This window comes from Canis lupus, chromosome 1, assembly GCF_011100685.1.
Source record: "Canis lupus familiaris isolate Mischka breed German Shepherd chromosome 1, alternate assembly UU_Cfam_GSD_1.0, whole genome shotgun sequence".
NCBI classification, from domain to species: Eukaryota; Metazoa; Chordata; class Mammalia; order Carnivora; family Canidae; genus Canis; species Canis lupus.
The window spans coordinates 62848933-62870736 of NC_049222.1; the positions used below are offsets into that span (position 1 = coordinate 62848933).

General features: G+C 35.4%; 1 protein-coding gene across 2 annotated transcripts in view; it reads left to right on the forward strand.

The window, feature by feature from the left end:
• CLVS2 (clavesin 2) overlaps positions 1-13553 on the forward strand; it is a 71044-nt gene extending 57491 nt beyond the window's left edge. For both annotated transcript variants that reach the window (XM_038526697.1, XM_038526698.1), the window contains 2 exons: positions 1021-1241; positions 8024-13553. In XM_038526697.1, the coding sequence (XP_038382625.1) occupies positions 1021-1241; positions 8024-8111 (309 nt within the window). In that variant the 3' untranslated portion in view covers positions 8112-13553. The remainder of the gene's footprint in view (positions 1-1020; positions 1242-8023) is intronic.
• The last annotated feature ends 8251 nt before the right edge of the window (positions 13554-21804 follow it).

Consider the following 21804-nt stretch of genomic DNA (forward strand, 5'->3'; position numbering starts at 1 on the left):
AAGAGATAGCAACTTATGGGAAAATGAATCCTGAGTATGTACCTTGAATAATTTTTCCGTGTAATGGTTTATTTATTTATGAGAGAGAGAGCAGGGCAGGGACAGAGGGAGATGGAGAGAGAGAGAATCTCAAGCAGACTCCACACTGAACATGGAGTTTGATGCAGGGCTTGATCCCACCACCCGAGGGCATGACCTGAGCCCTAAACCAAGAGTTGGAAGCTCAGCTGAGTGAACCACCAGGTGCCTCAATAATTTTTCAGTTTTTTTTTAAACTCTAGGAGACAATCATACCAATAATTGATGTATACATACAGCTTTACATTTTCACTCCATTATTCCATTTTTATTTGAATAATAAGCGTGGTAGAAACCTCTAGTAGAGAAGATGCTGGCAACATTATAGAACACAAGTCCTTTGGGATGTGAACCTTCACTCAACCTTTCATTATGATGATGCTAATCCACTTTTATTTACATCACACACTTTGCATTACAAAGCTGTAATTTAGTGGTTACAGTGTTCTTATTTTTATTGATGATAAAAAAGAAAGCCATACTGGTAACAGCTTTTGGGCTTAATAACTTGGATGGGCTCTATAGTTGATGAGTCCCTCATGAGAAGGCTCTATTTTAACAGCATGCATTATGCACATCATTAGCTTTGCACAACTAACATCAAGATGATGTACAGATCAGCGTGTGCATTGGATTCTGCTCATGTCCTCAACTATAAAGTAGGAAATCAAGTATCAGGTTCCAGCTCTTTAACCTAACCACTGTCTGACTTTCGAGAAACTGCTTACAATGCCAACGCCTTGGAATTTTTATAGGAAATAGTAGGATAATAGTGCCAGCCCTGTTTGTGTCACAGAGTGAATAAAGGACTTAAATATTTTAACAGACATGGAAAACTCTTGTTTTTGCTTTTCCTATCCTCACTTCTTCCTCCTAGCATTTGGATTGTATGAATCCTCCCATGCGTGTTTCTTCTCCTCACCCTTCTTCTTGCATTTGTAGATATTTTTGCATGGTAACAACCTGAACAGTCTACACCAACTAATTCATCCCGAGATCCTGCCTTCTGAGTTTGGAGGAATGCTGCCCCCTTATGACATGGGAACGTGGGCGAGAACACTGCTAGACCACGAATATGATGATGACAGTGAATACAATGTAGACTCCTACAGCATGCCTGTGAAGGAGGTGGAAAAGGAACTCTCCCCCAAGTCCATGAAGAGGTATGCTGGAGGTGGCTGGGAAGTGGGCAGCAGCCAGCATAGGGATACCCCACGTTAACTCCAGGGTTTGTAATTTGGGGGAATATGTATTTGGTGGGATCTTAAATCCTTTTTCATCCCCATGATTAGACACCTAGGAATTTTGAGTCAAAGACAAAGTCCTTCAATGCTATGTCAACTCAGTTTTGTTTCATATTCACAGACAATCTAATAAGGCTGTTAGGGGTCACTAAATCCAGTGGTTTTCAAACTGTACCCTTAAAGTTCTGGGGGGAGTGTCTTAGGCCAAGCAGGTGGGGTGGGGACAGTGCCCGTGACCACAGTGAGAACAACTCTCCTCTATCCAGGCAATTTACTAGACTCTAGTATAAGATTTCATTGGAAGAAAGAGATCCATGGCAAACACACATGCGCACATATTTCAAACAATACATTTAAAACCTTATATACTCCCTTTAGTATTTCAGTCATGTTTCTGATTTAAAACTGTAGCTGTTCCTGGGGCAAAACATTCTATTTTCCTATAGCTTTACTCTTTATAAAGTTCATTCTTGAGTGAGATGCTGATTCCCTGCTTTGATTCTCAAGGTACTTTATGCCTGTTTTCTTTCCATCAGGACAGATTTGTTGAACCCATGCTCTATAATATGCACCTCCCTCGGTGTTTTGGATTCACAGTGGATACACACACACATCCATCGCCTAGTGGTGATGGAGGGTGGGGGAGTTGCTGAACATACCCAAATGCATAACTGCCTCTGAGCTTGCATTCTGTAGCAAACCAGAAGATACCTAATTTTCAGCCTCCCCCAGGCCGCAGCAACCCAGAGTTCACCTGGATGATAGTAACGAGTATTATTTCTCAGCTTATTTCCCATTACAGAAATTTAAGAACCACAGCCCTTGCAAGTCTCTCTTCACCTAGCTCAGGGAGGACCAAGGCATTGCCCCTGTCACCCCTCACACTTGCCTCTTTCTCTGATAAAAACCTTATGGTCCCTTGGTCATAGTTCTGCTCACGCAGGGGCACCTATGTTCCCGGAGGCGGCCCTTTTTGTACAGCTGGTGCTGTTGTTGCTACTGTTGTGTGTGTGGTGTCCTCTTCTCCCCAGGCTGCTCCGCGATGTGTTGGAGAGAAAGGAATGACTGGAGATATCTCCAGCTTTCATTTCTTCACCAATAAACAACCTTATGTATAAGCCAAGTCTGGGCTTCTCAACTCCTTTCTCTTAAAACAGGGCTTCTTACTGTGAGTTCTATGCTCTCCCATCAAGCTGGTCCATGGACGGGCTCTTAGAGGCATCTGTTAAGTGCTAAACATTATATTCAAAATTGCATGTGTAGGTATGTCCAGCTATATATATATATATATATATATATATATATATATATATATATATATTTGTGTGTTTTTTCTAGAGGAATGGCATATATTTCATCAAATTCTCAAAACTGTTTTTCTAAAACAAAAATTTAAAACCCAGTTTCCAAAAATAAAATAAAATGAAATAAAAAATAAAAAAATAAAAAATAAATAAAACCCAGTTTCCTAAGAATAACTTCCTTCTGATATAAATAATGATCCTAATTGTTGTTACAATCTGCCATTTACTATGTACTTATCATGAGTTGGGACCTTTTGAGATATCTTTTTTGTAACATTAATTTATATAATCCTCACAGCCACCCTGTTAAACAGATATTGTTTCTTCAAAATCACACAGTCTGCATGTAGTGGACTGGGATTCTAATCCATGAAGTGTAGAGCCTTCCATGTTGTTGATATAAATCTTCCTCATCTATCCTTCCAGATAGTATGACGTAGTGCTCTCAACTCTGGAACTGAGCTATATAAGGATTTGGAAACAGCTGTCATCTGTGATCCTTGGTTTTTCTCCTTACCAGCTAATAATGCTCATTTCCTTCACCCACTTCTTCTGTGACTTGTTCACCAACATGGTCCCCTCCTCTGAGCACATCTCTCTCCATATCCTACACAATCTGTGCGTATCCTATCACCTACAGTCTGTGTGCCTGCATTCCTCCCAGACTTCCTACTGGTGTCTTTGCCTCTCACCTGACCCTGCTCCCCTGGCTCCCATTTATCATCCACGTGGCAAGTCTAAAAGATCTTTTTAAATATAAGTCAGATCATTTTACTTCTCGAATTTCTTTTTAGTGGCTGCTGATGATACAGTGAATAAAATAAATTCTGTAGCATGGCCTACAAAGTGCTACATGATCTGATCCTGCCCCCCTCACTCCTCTATGTGTCTCCCACCTTCTCTCTCTTCCCCATATTTCAGCCCCAATATCCTTCTTTCTGCTCCTGTAGCCTCCTTCTCTGGCTCAATCCTCTCCAATGGCTACTTGTCATGGCTGCATGGGATCCTCTTTTCCTGCATCTCCCAATCCAAAGTCACCTCGCTAAAAGAGCCATTAGGTCTTTATCAGGCCCTAGGTCTTAATCAGCTGTATTTTCTCCTCATGCTGGTCTCTCCCTGTCAGTCACCTCATTTATTTTCTGCCTGTCAGTTGACTCATTTTATTTAGTGTTATGCCCCATCCCCAAATTAGGCTTCATGAAGACTTCAGTGGCTTTGTCTGAATAGGGGACTTCTCAGGGGAGGAGGGCGGGGGGTGGGAGTGAATGGGTGACGGGCACTGGGGGTTATTATGTATGTTAGTAAATTGAACACCAATAAAAAATAAATTAAAAAAAATAGGGGACTTCTGATGCTATTACTACTTGAGCTTCAGTACCAGAATGCTTTGCCTAGCATTTGCCCTCATTGGCTTCCTTTGGTGTCTGTTGTTGACTGTTGCTGCAGTTCAGGCAGCCAGAGCACATTGCTGACTCATATTGAACTCCCTAGCACTAGAAGAGCCTCTTTACTTATAGATCCATGTCTTCATAATTCTCTCTTTCTGTGTTTAGCTTTTTTTTCCAAGCAGATCATTTTAATTGATTAATACCATCTTGTTAGATTTGGCTCAGTCTGTCTACCTTTTGAAGTCCTTTTGGATCCTGATTTTCCTTTCCAATTAATTAGGCCATTCTGTCCTCTTGCAGACTTGGCTCATAGCACATTGACCTCCCCAACCCTGAGTTTCTTGCTTCTGACGTGGATTGATTAGAATTTCAGACATGCTTTGTTTGGTGTAGGTTTTATATAATATGAAGCTTTTAGGGTTTTATCTGAAAACTTATGAAGAATTAGCTTAAGAAAATTACTGTATTTGATTCTCACCTTCTGTGTGTCAGGGAGTGCCAGTTCCCCATCAAGGATGGGAGAAAATTGTTCCTAGTTTTCCCCCTGGTCTCCCCTCATCCATTTTTTTCTCCCAGTTTTGGAATATCATTAGATTGAGAGGGAAAAAGAATCATTTCTTCACCAAAGACTTGTAGATATTTCCCCCGTCAGGGGAATTTAGCTAGATGTGTAGGAAGATGACTTTGTGCCCCTGTATTAGTTTGTGGAGGGATAACATAGATAGTCACATGAAAAATACAAAGTTTGGTGGATTGTGGGGCCTTATACTAGGGGAAAGTCTTTCACCTTATATCTCTGGTACCTAGGATAGTGCCTAGGATAGGCACGTAACAGTGCAGTGAACCATTGCCATTGTGATATGAGCTCCGATTTTATTGAATAATATTCAACATCTACTGTTACTACTTGTCAGACTCCATCTAATAATGCTTTGTATATATTGACTCCTTTACTTCTGTAAACAGTTGATTAGATAGTGCTATTCCCCTTTCTTTGGTGAGGAGACCCAGATACAGAGAAGGTAAGTAACTTCCACATGTCACATAGCCACAAAGTAGCACTGCTAATATTGAAAAACAGGCTATGCAACTCCAAAAGTCATCTCCCTAACTGCTACCACTTGCTTTTTTGCCAGAATTTGTGTTGTGGTTTACATACGCATCATTGAACTTGATCCTTAGTACATCTGTATGATGTAGGTGTTATTTTTCTCCATCTTGTAGTTAAAAGAAGAAAATCTAGGAAGTTTACTTTCCTCCTGGTCCTAAGAGCTAGTAAATTAGCAGAACTAGAATCAGAATCCCTTTCTGTCCAAAATCTATCCTCCTACATTAAGGTATAGCACAATATTGTGGGCTCACGGCAAATGGATACATGATACCTGAATAATTAAGTTCTTGGGTTTCGTGAAAAAAAGAAAAGTTATTTATTGCAAAGACAGCAGAGGCTATGTGGAGTCCACTGAGATATGCTATGAGTTAATGATAAACACCTTCTATTGCAGCAGAAACAGACCGATGCACTAATAGGTTGTGGTCCTGCGCAAACAGCCCTGTTGTTTTGGATAAGACAGAGAAAAATCTGGACTAAAATAATGGTACATTTGGGACAATTAAATACCAAAAAAAAAAATTCTTAATCAGAAATCATTTCTGCCTGACTTGTTTTATTGAGGAATTGTTCTACATATGGAGCCAGCATTCATCATCCAACAATCCTGATACCAGTTGTGCATGATAAAAGCAAACTAGAAATTTAATTCCAGGTTGATAGTGCACTGTAATTTAAAATATTTCATTAAAGTCACCATATCCTCTAATCATTTTTTTAAATAGTCAAGGAACATAAGGATTTAAAAGATTGTATGTGGGTGTGCGTGCCCATGTGTGTACATGATATGTGTTTTAATAGAACCTCACAGCAAATGCTTAAATTGCGTACTTTGTGCTGTCTGAAGAGCTTTGGTGTGGATTAATTGATGTCATTAAGATAGGCATCAACATTTATAGACTAAATCTAACTTTGTGAGAATTTTGAAACATATTTTCTGTTAAGAATTTCTTTTTTTTATAGGTAAATTGCTTTATCTTTATTACTCTTTGTTTTAAATGCTTAATCCCAAAATTCTTTCAGTCTGCAAACCATTTCTTGGATAGAATTGAAGATATGGAGACAGTGTTGTGTAATAGCCTCTATGATGCACGTTGTGCTCACCATAAGGAGAGAAACTGATGAAGTCTCTGCTCATGGAACTTATGGTTTAGTGGGGACCAGTTGTCAAGTTAATACTTCAGTATAGGACATTGAATGAACATTTTTTTTTTTTTGTATTTTAGCATGGATTTATCTTGGGAAATAATTTTTTTTTTAATTTTAGTCTAAGTAAAACAATATTAAAGGTCTAATTCCTAAGTGTTTTGTGCAGTTGTCCACTGTGTTAGAATGTATTTTATTCTTGAGATAAATCATTTTTCCTAAGATAAATTATTATTGCACTTAAAAGTGATGCAAAATCCCTTCTTCTGCTTCCTCTTCTTTTCCTTCTCCCTCTCCTTATCTCTCTCTCTCTTTCTCATCTGCTAATTCAACTTTAGTTGATCTCCTGTCTGATACAGACATATATTGAGCTATAATGTATTATTGAGATAAAATAGTGAAAATGACTTAGGAAATAAAACATTCTTGTTTTAATGTCCTCGCCTTTCTTTTTGCTCCCTCTTTAGAAATGAATTTAAGTTTATTTAAATGAATGCGTCAATTAATCAGTTAATCCTATAATTATTTTTGCTTTGATAATTAGTTCCATTGCTATTCTTTTTCATTAGCATGTGCAGTTGTATTTTAGCTTATAGTCTTTCTTCTTGAGAGTTAATGAGGTTTGCTAAGAGGCATATTGCCACAGCAATAGCCAATTGGCTGGAATGCAGCAGCAGGGGGAAAATTCATTACCGAGGAGAATTTTAAAAGGGCAGCTGCTTCTTTAATGCCATAGCTATTAAGAATGCAGTTTCCTGCCATAACAGTAGCATGTTTCATTGACTTTCCTCCTTCTCAGTTTCATGTTGTTTCCTAATGATGAATTGAGATATAATTCCCACCTACTATCAAAAGCGTGTGTAAGGAGTTCAGATACTTGCTCTCCTAATCAGAAAGTGCCCCTGCCTAGACAAGAGAGGTTTTGTTTTTTTGTTTTTTTGTTTTGTTTTGCTTTTTAAAAAAATCTTAAGTCGGTTCACAAAACTTTCCAGAGTAAGACTGATTTTATTTGGATGTTCTAGTGGGGAATCTGACAAAGTCTCACATTAAAATTTTTTTCTAATGGGGTCATTAGAAATAAAAAATGATGGTCAAAAAATGCACATTCATGTTGAATTTGTTTCACAGACCTCCTTTTCTTTAAAGACTTATTTATTTGAGAGAGATAGAGGTTGCAAGAGAACTGGGGGAGGGGTGGAAGGAGAGGAGGAGAGAGAGAATCTCAAGCAGGCTCCACCCCCAGATTGGACCCCAATGCAGAGCTCAATCTCACCACCCTGAGATCATGACCTGAGCTGAAATCAAGAAGAGTCCTGGCTTAACTGAGTCACGTGGGCACCCCTCATAATGCTCTTTAAGAGAGGAATCAAGGTTCTTATTGTTTCTATTTCATTTCTCATAACAGTAGTTTCACTGTAATAATTTCCTACTTGGAAATGTTCTATTATCACAGATCTGTCCTATTCTATAAATTCTCTGTGAAGAGGAGAATGTAAGCCTATTATGGTACATTCAGAAGCCTTTGCTGTTCATTATTCTATTTAGAATTCAGAGGGGATTTTTTTTCTTCCTCTGATGCAAAACCCAACGTAAGTATGCCCCACTCTAATTTTTCAGCATTCTCAGTTCATAAATTCCTTGATAAAGGGAAGATAATCCACATCTCTGAGACAGGTAATAATGGAGAAAAGACAGGGAAGGGAATGTGATTATTTGATAATTACTCACTGACATTGGCCTTATCATTTCCAGATCCCAATCGGTAGTGGATCCTACAGTATTAAAACGCATGGATAAAAATGAAGAAGAAAACATGCAACCTTTGCTCTCTCTGGACTGATAACTTCTCTGCACTCCCCATGGATTAGAAATGGAAGGTACTTGTTTTCAGCAACAGGGACAGCACTGTGGAGGAATGACCAGCTGGAAACTTATTTATTCATGTTAATGTAGCATAATATAAAATAAGACATTGGGCTTTCCCATTCGCTTGAACCATGGGTGCCCTGGTCTGGAGTTAAAGAAAAAAAAAGTCAATAATTTATTCTGTAAGTGCCAAGTTCTTTGTAAATATAATGTAATCTTCACATCAAGTTTGTAAACTTTGGTAGTAACTGAAATTGGAAAAGATTGGCTCATGAGTCCATGCCAGTGGTATGAACTATAACAAAAAAACAGAAAAGACACGTACTCAATGGAAGCTAATTAAATGTAGCCCTGTTTCCTATGAAGCCATATTTCAGCTATCATAGTGATTGTTTCAATGTTTTTCTCTGAAACTGTCATATTCCAATGTACTTTTAATGGACACAGGTGACTAGATGATTCTAGGAAATTAGGATGATAAATGTAAATCCTGTCTAGCGATTTTCATTTCACAGAAAATGTGTCCTAGTGATTATCACTGGCCTTGAATTTTGGAGAAAAGGAATGGCAGAGGAGCTGAAAAACTAAACACTTGAACTCTTCTATGTTGTTTAATTCCTGGAGTCTTGTGAAGAGATATTTCCCCAGATTAAGATGTGGAATTCTGAAAGAGAGTGGATTTTTTTTTAAACTGCTGTGTTCACAGTATGTCTTTCATTTGAGACCCCATTGTATCCTTGTCTGATGTACTTAAGAACATTTCCCCCCTAAAATCCTTTGACCAAGAGAAAGAGAACTCATATGTGAATAGTGTTCTGACAACTAATATTGGACATAAAAGTTGCCATGTGTAAGGGGCTAATTTCTAATTCTTGTGCTCTGGTTGGAAATATATATACATACATATATGTATATATATATACACACACACATATATACATATATATGTATATATATTCACATGCACATATATATATTTTTATTGAGCTCTAATAAATCCTTGATGTGACAGGCTTATAAAATAAATCATACATATTCAATGATCTTACAGATGTTTAAATAATTACATGAGATGCTAACTCTGGAAAACTATTTCCACTAAAGTTAATGAAAATGAAGTATAGTGAAATAGACTTTCAGTGAACCTATTTTAAGGGAATTCTAATTTAACTTGTAATGAAATCTTGAATTTGTGCCATTTTAGTGAATAAATTTTTCCTTCAGAAAACAACAGGTCTCAACATAATGTAGGTAGTATCAGGTGACCAAGAATAATATAATTTCTCTCAAATTCAAGTTAATTATCCTAATGAACCTATAAGTACAGATTTTCTTTCCAGAAAAGATTGAAAGAACATATTGTATCCATAAGACATAATGCATCTGAGGGCATCTGAGACAGCATATTATAGCTTAAATCTAGATGTGGAATCCTTATGTTATTTAGTTTTTATTTCATAAAAATCCTGCAATTATAACACATTTTAAAAATATTACTTTAAATTTCAAATTCCAGTGTGAAAAAGCAAGATTTTTACCACCTTTTCAGAGTGGTAATTTTTGAGATTGAAAATTTACCACTAAAATATTCTTTTGAAAGAAAAATATCTCAAGGAGCTCTTGGAAACCGATAGAAATAAATGTAACAGCCTTTATATACTTTTTAGCCAAAAGCTTCAAAAATTCCAGTTATAATTCTATACCAAAAATCTTAAAATCAAGATCAGTACGCCAATCTGCATAAGTATCGCAAATGGACTGTTCGGTGTTTGTAAAAATGCATAAATATGCATAAATAATATGATTGAAATGTACCTTGAAAATGCCAACCTCAAGTTAAGTCTGGAAGAATAACAACTGTCAGGTCCTCTGCTCTACCCATAAATATTATCGAGATTGGAGTGAATTGGGGATAAAAAGCCACGGCAACTCTTATCTCTGTAAGGACCCTAACCACAGGATTCTTATATTTTTGCCCAGCTGATATACATTTTATAGTCTTGGACTTTATATACAATAGAAGAAAGTGTTCAGCAATACAATGCATTAGTATAAACTAGAAACAAGGTGCAGGATGATGGTCAACTTTTCATTCTCCCATGTTTCTCTTGATACACACTGTTTATTGCCAATTTTTAGACCAGCTTCAGATGTCAAGCAGCAGAGCCAGCTTCTTTTCTCTCTCGTAAGGCTAGTGTCATATCTAAAAATAACCAGAAAGGCATATTGTATGAATAACTATTCAATTATAAGTATGATTCCCACTATCTCCCTTACCCAACATTTGGAGACTTTGCATCCTGTGGCTGTGCGTCTGCTCCTCTTCAAACGAGCAGTTGAGACTTGGCTGCATTGTGTAAAATATTTTTAAACGAATGAACAAATTACGACGATGATGCCTTTTGAAATTGCTTTATCGAGTTCAATCTGTGAGTAAACTCATTGGCCAGAAATGTTTTTGGAGCTGCTTAGTCAAGGGATATTTGGTCAACTTTATAGATTTTCCCTTCCGTCTCAGCTAATTAGCACCATTTAGGGATTTCCCCCCCTAATTTAATTTCCTGTGTTCTGTAGTTATGTCTATTGTCATGTAACTTAGTAAATAAGCACTCCTGTATGTCAGTTTAATTGTGATGGAGTCCTCTTTCTCTCTCTGTCTCATGCGCACGCATGCGCACACACACAGCTGTTGGCCATAACGAACATGCCTATTTTGAGATCTACATTTTCCATTTGTAGCTGTCTTGTCACTGAAAATATGTAGACATCAAAGAATTACCACATTTGATTTGGAACAAGCTAGTAGTCGCTGCTTCTCTCACCCTGCCTGTTTTGCCAGCTCCTTCTTACATCCTTTCTTACTTCCATTGTTTCAGGGGCAGCTGCTTCCAAAGCTGGTGTAAAAATAAATACCTTTACTCTTATTGTCAGTGATATTTGCCTGATATCTTCAAAGGAAGAGATTGTTGTGAAAATACACTCTAAGAAATGTGAAGAAGTGCCTCTTTAAAAATGAGATAAAGCAGTGATACCAGAATGTGGATTCTATTGGTAGTCTCTTCTGGAAAATAAATCCATGCATCTAAATCAAAAGGGTGAAATATGAGTACCATTCGAAGAAGGATCATTGAGGCCTTGCCTGGAACATTCTCCTACGGTATTAAGTCTTTATCGTGTCAGTTCAATACCGTAACTGGAGCACGTTATTTACAAATCTGGCATTAGGCTAAAACAATACATGAGTCTTTACAAGGAAGTGTTTAAAGTGGGCATGCATGATTTCTTTTATTTCAAGGATAGTTTGCATAGTGTAGGCAGATATTCCTTAAGTCTTTTCACAGAAAATGCTGGTCCACTTTACAGGCCTGAAAAATTCATACATTCATAAGCAGGAAAGCCAAGCAGCTAGGTTCTCTTTCATATTGTTAACTAGGTCACATTGTTAAATTAAACATTTGAAGTTTCTGGAATATTCCTGAGGGAGCAGAGGTCCCTCTGATGCATCAAGAAAATGGAGCATTGTTTTAGACCTTGGGGAACATGTTTATTACTCACAAATAGAAGCCCTTAGAGCCATGGCAGTGTATCTTCAGAAATCGACTTCCTTTCCTTCTACAAACAACCTGAAGGTTTATGGATATGCCTGTGGTCCTTTAGAGGGATTATATCAAGAAAACTTACTGAGAGGCTATGTACTCTTCTGTTGTTTTATCTAAATGTCTAGCTGGTCTGGTTAGTTAAAATCTTTTTAAATTATTTTGTGTGTATTTATTAATGATTACTTGAAAAGTTGCCATCAGCCATGAGGACATTTTAGAATGATTTTCCACACACAAAGTAAAAGGAGCAGAGCTCTGGCATGGTATTTGAACTTTCAGATGTAGTATCCACATTTTTTATATCAATAAGCTCATAGGCATATATTCCACTTAAATATGCTATGTAGATATATGGCCTAAGAAATAGTGGTGCATTTTAAGTTTATGAGGCCATTAGATCATGTAAGAATCAGCAAGTTGTATGAAATATATTGGCATGAAAGTGGATTGGCTAAATTACCAGGCTGCATAATTATCTTCCCTAGTGAAAAGAATTTGTTTTCTTTGTTTTAGTTGGAACAAAACTGATTTTCAATAAGCACTACTTAGTATTTGAAAGGTGACAAATAAGTAAGAATACAAAAGGAGGCATGACTTTGAAACATTAATATCATGATCATAATGGCTTAGAGAACATAATTTTTCATAAATTCAAGTTTTGATTTGGTAAACATCCATACATTAACCCACACATGGAGATACTGTTATGAAGTCTATTTTGTGATGAGTGTGGGATTTTACTCCTTTGGATTGTGGGGAAAAAAAAAAACATTTAAGAGCAATTCTGTGGATTGAAATAGCCAAATTGTACTATTTTTCAAAGATGGAGGGTGCAAGTGATACTGCTGAAATTAAAACAAAAAAAAAATAAGCATAGATTTAGATGCAATGAATGCATTTTTATAGTAGATAGTGGACATTGTTACAATGAAGAAGGTGGTTGGTCAGTATTGGACTTAGTTTCAAGTTTCAATACAAATATTTGTGTCCTTAATGATGTTAATGCATTTATTCTGTCAAAATTATTTTTGTGGTGAATGAGAGGGACCTAGATGAAAATCAAAATAAATGTTAATGGAACTTTTAAGAGTGAAAAAATCCTTAACAATTTTAAAAAATTGCAATGGGCTATAATTGGTTTACATATAACAGAGATTCAAAGCATTGTCCAGTTTTCAGTTTTCAGACTTATTTAAAAGATAAATAAAATTCCAAAACCAAGTAGTTTTTGTTTTCAAAAGTATGAAAAAAAAACAAGATGTCTAAGAGGTACTTCTACAAGTCCTTGATAAGAATACTAAGAACACTTGTTTACTATTTGAGGGAGCTCTTTATTCCAATACAGTATTATAACTGGTATGATATAATTTTTGAATAAATATACATTTCTGCTTTAAAAAAAGCATTCATTTTGTATTTGGTGAACGTTGAATTTGGTAGTATTGAATCTGTTGCACCTGTAAAATGCAAATTTCTAAAATGTCATCTAAAAATGGACAATATTTTTTAAAGAAATTTTAGTTAGCTATTTTGGTTAGAATATCTGAGATTTTCTGACACGTCTGTTTGGAGCTTAGCAATTCACTTAATCAAAATGTCATTTTTAGTATTCTATCACTTTTAGACAAGATTTCAAAGGATGGTCTTAATGAAGAAGTAAATCAACTTTTAAGTTCCTTATGGCAATGGGAAGGATCAGTAAATAAAATTTCATTTTTTATGTAAAGTTATCACATATGAAACATAAATTCAAAATTATAAAGAAACATTGATTTAAATCAATTCTATTGGGCAGCCCCGGTGGCTCAGCGGTTTAGCGCCACCTTCAGCCCAGGGAGTGATCCTGGAGACCCAGAATCGAGTCCCACGTCGGGCTCCCTGCATGGAGCCTGCTCCTCCTTCTGCCTATGTCTCTGCCTCTCTCTCTCTCTCTCTCTCTCTCTCTGTCTCTCATGAATAAATAAATAAAATCTTTATTAAAAAATAAATCAATCTATTAAAAATACTCCAGTATTTTGAAAACATACTTTCAAAATATTTTTTTTATTTACTTTCAAAATATTAAGTGAAATTAAAGTATTTAGCCTGACTTGAAAAAAAAAATGCTTAACAAATTACGCATTTGTATCTGTGAAATTCCTTCATTCCTGTAGATGAAAAGTCATCTAATGAAGGAAAAGAGACATTTATCTAGAACCTTCTTTGGTAGACTTTACAACTTTCTCTGGCTCAACTGCAGATGATTTCGCACAGCAAAGACATCAGCAACCCCCGTCTCTGAATTCACTTCTCTCAGAAAATAAAAATGACTATGCTCTCTTCTCCCTCCTGCCTTTTTTTTTTTCTAACTGGATTCATAAAAGTATCAGACAGAAACCATAAACACTCGGCTTCCTTTTGAGAAAAAATGTGACATTATACACATATAAATACAATTCACTGGTTGCATAGGATTAAATATTTGTGTCTTGATTTATAAATTTTTACCTAAAAGTTTCTCAAAAATCTATAGGATTTTAGTGCTAGAAAATTCTGAAATGTTTTTTGGATCTACCATTTATGGAGAAGACCAGTAATATCCATCCCTTCCTTTAGATGTATGAAATGAAACATCTCATATTTAACATTTACAAAGAAACAAACTTCTCTTCTTTCCCCCTGAACTTGTTTCTCCTTTAACTCTCCCATCTCCCTAAGTGTTGCCTTAATCTTCTGGGTTCCAGAGCTCAAAACTTTCCAATCATCCTCTTTCCACCCCCCTCTCTCAAAACTACATAAAAAATCAGCGAGCTCTTACTGTGGGCTCTTCTCCAAAATGTAATATCCATACTCTGACCACTTCTCTAACCATGACATCACTACCTGGTTTCAAAACTTCAACATTTTCCACCTGGAATATTTTAATAATCTGAAAATGAATCTCTTTGCATCTGCCCTTTTGCCCTAAAGTGGATTTATAATAAGAATGAGCTCAGATCATTTTACTCTTCTCAAAACCTGCAAGAATAAAAAACCAATGTCCTTATAATGGAGAATGAGGAGGTTTGATAGAAAGTCTGTAAGCACCAGCAGAGCAGAATGGCATATTTTCTGATTGGTTTGGACTTTTTGGGTGTAAAATGCAAAAGTAATTGTTAAATAGTTTAGTCTCTTGCTTCTAAAGTTCTACGTAATATACCCTCTTACCCCTGACCTTGGCTTTTCTTAGAGATTTCTTAGGAATATTTCTCCTACTCATTATTCTCTTGCCAAATTTCCATCCTTGCTGTGCCAAGAGTTTGCCAAACATTCTTCCAGCTGAAAACCTTTGCATTTTTGTTCATTCTGTCTCATTCTACACCTCCCTCCCCCATATCCACATAGTTTTCCCCCCTCATTTCCTTCATCTTTATTCAAATGTCACCTTCTTAGAAAGACCTCTCTGAATTTTTCTATTTAAAATTACATGGTTCTTTATACTTCCCTTCTCTGGCCTATTTCTTCCCCATAACTTTTATCACCTTCTAACACACCAGATAGCTTATTTATTTTGTTTATTTTACTTTTTCCTAATAGAATACTAACTCCACACAAGCAGGGAGTTTGTCTGTCTTATTTACTGTTGCATTACTGGTGCCTTAACAGTGCCTGGAATTTAGTAGCAAATCCAAAAAGATTGCATGAAGATCTATAATTTGTTTCAGCATGGTATGTTATGTAGTAGCCAGTAGTATGCATTTAAGGATAGTTTTTTTTCCCCTAATAAGAAACATCTTTTTCCTTATTCATTTCAAAGAGGGAATTTTTCCCTCTCTGATGATGGTGGAAACATGAACCAATAATTATATCCCCATGCTTCCTCAAATCTGGTCTCTACCCTAGAGCCTTAGTTTTATATTAGTGTTTGAGCTCTGTCTTTGGAAGTTACTCTAAGTTTATTGGCCCCTTTATCTATAATATGCATGGCTTACACTCACTTTTGGAGAGGCTACAAAGACAAAAAGTCATTTTGAGCTCAAAACCATAGTAATTGTTCTTCATTGATTAGCCTTGTTCATACCGATTTAAAATTTGCAGGAAGTTGAAAAACCGTAACTCCTCCAATACTGGAAGGCAGAGTCAGAGAAAATGCCAAGATAGTTACTTTTGCTGGAAAGGAGAAAGAAAAGAAGAGGAGGGGGGTAAGAAATTGTGATCACTCCTTCTCTGAAATCGTTATAACAGAAATGAAGTTCTTTGGTTCTTCTGGTGATATTAGAAATACATATTACAACAATGTAGTCTGGAAACACTTTAACAGAAGTCATATCAGTTGTGTTTTATATTTGATATCTTTCTAAATTTTTTACTTTGGAGGCTGATAGTTCTGGTACCACATGACAGGAACCGCTCGTGTTCACATGTTCTAATTAGCTTTCTCCCTTCTCTGCATTTTGATAACAACTATCATTTTCTGAACCTAAAGTCATATTTGTCATCCATGACTATCCCCATACTCCCCCCCGCTTCAATTTGGGCTGACTTCACCATAATTTTAGTAGCCAAATACCTTAGATATTGGTTCTTGGTGTGATGTGTTGCTGATTTTTATCCTTTGCAGTTTATCGTCTCATTCTTACCAAACCTATGTTATTCTTTTCCCTTCACGACCCCATGTCCCTTTCCCTACGTTGGAATCATTCAAGCTTCCAGCCTTACCATCTCCTACTATGTCTTCTACTAAGAAGACACTGAAAATAAGTGTGATGTTGAAGGTGAAGTTGAAGAAGGAACTATAACCTGAAGAATAAGACTAGATGTTGAAAATGTTTTCAGAAGGCAATCAGTCTTTCAGTGGCTTTAAAATGGGGGACTGTGTAGCCTATGTAGATTATGTTTCTTGCCAATTACATAAATATATAGCAGTTAGGGGTTAATGGGTAATTTGGAAAACCTTCTATAGAGAAGAGATTAAATGGCCTGTGCTTGGGGAAAAAGAATTTTCTTACTTTTTTGATCTTTAACCATGTGGAGGGCATTTGCCTCTGTGACCTCCTTTTTTGCCAGTCTTCAAGAATGTGTTTAGCATCACTTCAGAAATAAAGGGTTCAATTTCAAGCATACACAGTGCATGTCATCTTCTACCAAATTTTTTTTAATGCATTATTTTTATGATTGAATCCTAGGAATATATTCATTGGTAAATTTTATTAATTCTATCTACTTCTACATGGATTTAGAAATTTTGTAGGTCCTCTATTATATTCTTAAAACCATAGTATTAATGTTTCACTTCTTGTTGAGGTTATTTCTGTCCCTTTTGATCTCTGAGGATGAACGGGCTTCTGTTAAATAAAATGTCACTAAATGAAATTTTGGATTCAGAAATGTGAATGTGAATATATCTTTCAATCTTTTTATCATAAACTAAATTCCTGTAAATTTAGAAGATATAATAAATAGCTATGAATAAATTTGTCATTAAAATATGGAGACATGACATTGGTGTTAGTATTTGGGAGTATATAATGCTTTCAAATGGATTGTAAATGTGTGGGCATGTTATAATGTTATTTTGATTTATTCTTGATTCAATCTAATATATTTGATAAAATTGGTATAATTCCAAATCATTATAAAGGCACTTCTTATGCCTTCTAGAATAACAGGATAGAGAGACAAGCCAGGGTCTGTTATAGTCTACCCCATTAAGCCATGGAGTGAATGATGATTTCAGTTTATTTCAATATTAACAAATATTTATTGAGCACTTCCTCCACCCCAGTAACTGTTCCAAGTTCCAGGGATATGGCAGTAAAACAAAGCCCCTGCTCTTCCACATTCTAGTGGGGAAGACATACAAACAGCAGATAAGCAAGTTATATACGGTCACTTGGTGTTTTAAGTGTGATGAAGGCTTATCTAGTTTAATTTGTGTGACCTCTGGCACTCTCTCTCCTCATCTGTAAAATGGGCCAATAATTGTATCAACAGTGTGAACTAATTTTTGATACCTGGCCCCTTCCTTTTCATGGAAAAATGTAGCATCATCTTCTCATATCCATGCTGTGTTGAGGGTGACTATTAGGGTTTTTTGATTCCTTCTTTTCCACTTAGGCTGGAGGTAGTTACTAGGGCTGTTGACACTCAGGGGTAATGCAGCTCACAATCTGCTTTTTGAGGTGGTCCAAAGGTCCTGCACAATTTTCAATTTTGTCCCTTTTGAGGCAGATTCTTTACTACTCTAACTCATTATAACTGAAAAACAAACACATCAGAAAAGAAGGCAAAGAGAAACCAAAGATAAATTCAGATAGACTGTATGATTTAATCTTTCCGTTTCATCTATGATTTTCCCTTATCCACAGAGAACCACAAACCCATTGTTTTCTGGAACAAATTTGGGTATATTCTATGTACCACAGTTAAAGGAAGCTCTGACCATTGTACTTCCAGAGGTGCTAATTTAGATAGTATTAAAAAGATTATTTCCTCCTGATATGTGAAACTTAATGAGAAGTTTTGCTTTTTATAGCAAAGTCATATTATAAAATACCTAATGAAACTCATCATGGGAAAGTTTCAAAATATGGGTAGAGTAAAAGACACCATTAATACTCATTATAACTCATCTAGGAGGAGCCATGAGTAAATAAAAGTTTCTCTTAAGAAATATAGAAAAAAAAAAGAACAGCAAATAACTTCCATCTTAAGGAAACGTGGAGCTTCTCTATTTCTGTTCACATAGAAAATCAGGAAAATGTCTATGTTAGGGCAGGCTAGATGGCATGTTAATCAAAACCGGAGTTATTTCACATACAGTCTTTTATAAAGAGGTATTTAAGGACATCAACAACTGACTCATTACATTTATGAAGGAAAAACATAATTTATTATGGTCATAATAAAACATGTAGATTCTAGAAACAGGAAGGTAGAGACACCCTTCAGATTGTCTACTTTTGTGAACTTGTTTGTTTACGGAGTCTCTATACACTTATTTCCCTTATTGATTATATATGGAGGATTTTAGTTGGTCTCAGAAAAAAAATAGCGATTTTTACACAACTTATTTACTAAAGGGTAATTGAAAACATTTTCCTGGAACAAGGAATTTTGAACCTTATTTTATCACAATTGCTCTTTTGTCATTTAATGAGCATTATAGGCATGTTTTAACAAACTTTTCTCAAGAGTAGTAAAACAAACTATATACTTCAAAATTTAAACAAAAATCTAAAAATATGTGACTATACATATTTTTAACTTGGAATAATGATGAGAATATTTACTAATTGTAAACATATTTGATTAATGGAAACTGACAGATTATTATTAACACTTGAATTAAAAAACACACTCACACACAAAACAAAAGAAGTTTTATTATTATCCTTCAGGTATGGCCCCCTCATCTGAACCAAAAACTACCTCTGTTCTTACATCCCTGAGAATAACGGATGCCACTACTGGAAGATCCTAGAGATTAAATAATCTAAATTGCTCTTGTTATTAGTATATAAATGGAGACCCATAAATGGTCTATCTTGCTAGATGTCATACAATAAATTTAAGGTAGAATTGGTTCTACCAATATCAGTCCAGTGATATTGTTGTTGCTTTTAATAACTTTCCCCTTGTTCTCCTAACCCTTTTTCTATTTAACTCGGTTCTACCTGCATATGAACCTGTTTCTTTTGCACCATACTATTTACCGTGCTTGGAATTCTCCACCAGTATTATGTTAAGTAAACATCTACTCATTCAAAGAGGGCAATGCTCAGGGATTTTCAAATTAGAGACAGACTGTACATATCCACTATTCCCAAACTTTCAGGATCTTTGCAATCAATAGCTTCAGGCTAAGCCCAGTTCTACAGGAAGATGAAACTTTATCAGGCCTATCTCTAAATAGTCATTTCATGAAGCCAGCGATCATGGTTAGAAGCATGTGTTCCTTGATTTCAAGAAGAAAATGGGATGTGGAGCATCTCAACACAATTACTCCACTTAGCTCTTGACCATCTTCTCTACATTTGTCAGTGAGTTAAGGCAAGTAGGACAGGATGTTACTACCGTGATAGCTGCCAAACCACTGTGAAGATATATAGGAAAGCTGTGCTACTTTTTGGGAGAGCTTCCCATGAGTCCATTCAGGTGTTTCCCCTACTGCACATTTATGATGTGCAGTTCTCATAGAGCTTACTACAGGAATTTTGTGGACTGGAGTATTTAACAGATTGGATTTTCTGAAATCTTTAAAAAACATAGAGTTATGGATCTTAATAAATTGGCTAATCTAAGCATAAACATTTAAGTCAGTTCACTAAAAGGGAATAAAAAGGCTCTGCATTTTACTTGAGATTATTTCAGCATTTCCTGTTGTTGAGTTTGGAAAAGGGTGGTTTGGAATTACTTGGCCACTATTATTTTATGTGACTTTTTCACTGCTTTTTTATGGCTTTTAAAATAATGTGTGAAGACATTGTATTAGACACACACTGAAAATATAAATGATACACAGAGTCATGCTCTCTTAAAATAATGAATTTTAAAAAGATGTAGTATTTTAAGTTGAGAATGATCTATTTAAGATATGATTTCTCTTTGGGAAAATAAGTTATGATTAAAAACAGCATAGCTCCATACATCATATCATACGTTACAATAAATTTCAAATATATTAGTAATTTCAAATTTAAAAAAGGGAACCACAGAAGTGTTGGTAGAAAGCATGAAAGAATGCCTTGATAATCTTGAAATAGTCTTTTATACTATGATTCAAATTCCAGAAAGTTTTAAAAAGAAGGATACATTTGACTAAATGAAAAAATGAAATTAAAAAATTTTGCACGGAAAAAAATCATAAGCAAAGCCGAAAGGCAAATGAGAAACTGGGAGGACTTTCAACTTATAGACATAGAGTCAAGTTTTCTAATATAGTAAGAGGTTTCTAGAAATTGATGATAAAAAGGAAACCCAATAGAAAAATGGGTAGTTGATATGATCAGATGGGTCACAGGAAAGGAAATATAGTATCTTTAAAAATATGAAAAAAACAAAAACAAAAAACAAAACAAAACAAAACAAAATATATGAAAAAAAAATGCCATACCATACTCAAAATGAGAGAAATAGAAATTCAAACGATGGAGTAGTTTGATAACATACTCTTTCTCAAGGAGGAGATAAGGAGATATGCTATGAGGAGCTATGAGGAGATAAGCCCTTCTTATATTACTTTTAGGAAGGATGACAATTTGGCAATATATATCAAAATTACAAATGGTACTAAACTCCAGCTACTCTTTTGGGGATTTATCCTTCAGACATACTTGCACACATGAGAAATATTTCATAAGATATATTCGAATATGCTTCCAAAGATATCTATAGGATAATTGTTTGCAGGAACAAAAATTTGGGAAGAAAAATCTTAAAAATATATGATATATCCATGGAAAAGATACTATGTAGATCTAATATAATCTGCTTAAATAAACAAGAACACTATACAAATCTAAAAAAAAATGAGTAAATGCTTTATGTGCTGGAATAGATTTCTAAATATATTGTTGAGAAAAACAGCAAGGGACAGAATATTGCACAGAATATGTTATGGTTAATGTAAAAAAGTGGAGTGGGAAATAAAATATTCATATTTGCCTATATGTTATGAAAATGCAGAAGAATATAAGGGATTAATAACATTTGTTGTTTGGAAATTGGGTGGATTAAGACAAGGGTGAGAAGGAAATTTTTATTTTTCACCTTTCTACATTTCTTTTTATTGTTGAACTTTGTGAATGTATTATTTATTGAAAAATCAAATTTAAAAAGCTTAAGATTTTTTATTGTCTCAAAGCATTTTGACATTGCTAATAGTTACAATGTTTGTAGTACAGAATAAAATAGAATAGTATAGAATAGTACAGAATAAAGGAAGGAGCACCCATGTGCTGACCTCTCAGCCTAAGATATAGATCATTTCCAATAGTTGAAATCCTCCTTTATGTCTCTACATGACGTCCTTTGATTACTGCTTAAGGGTAACTATCTTAATTTATGTTGACAGTTAATTTTACTTTCTCTATAGTTTACCACTTATGT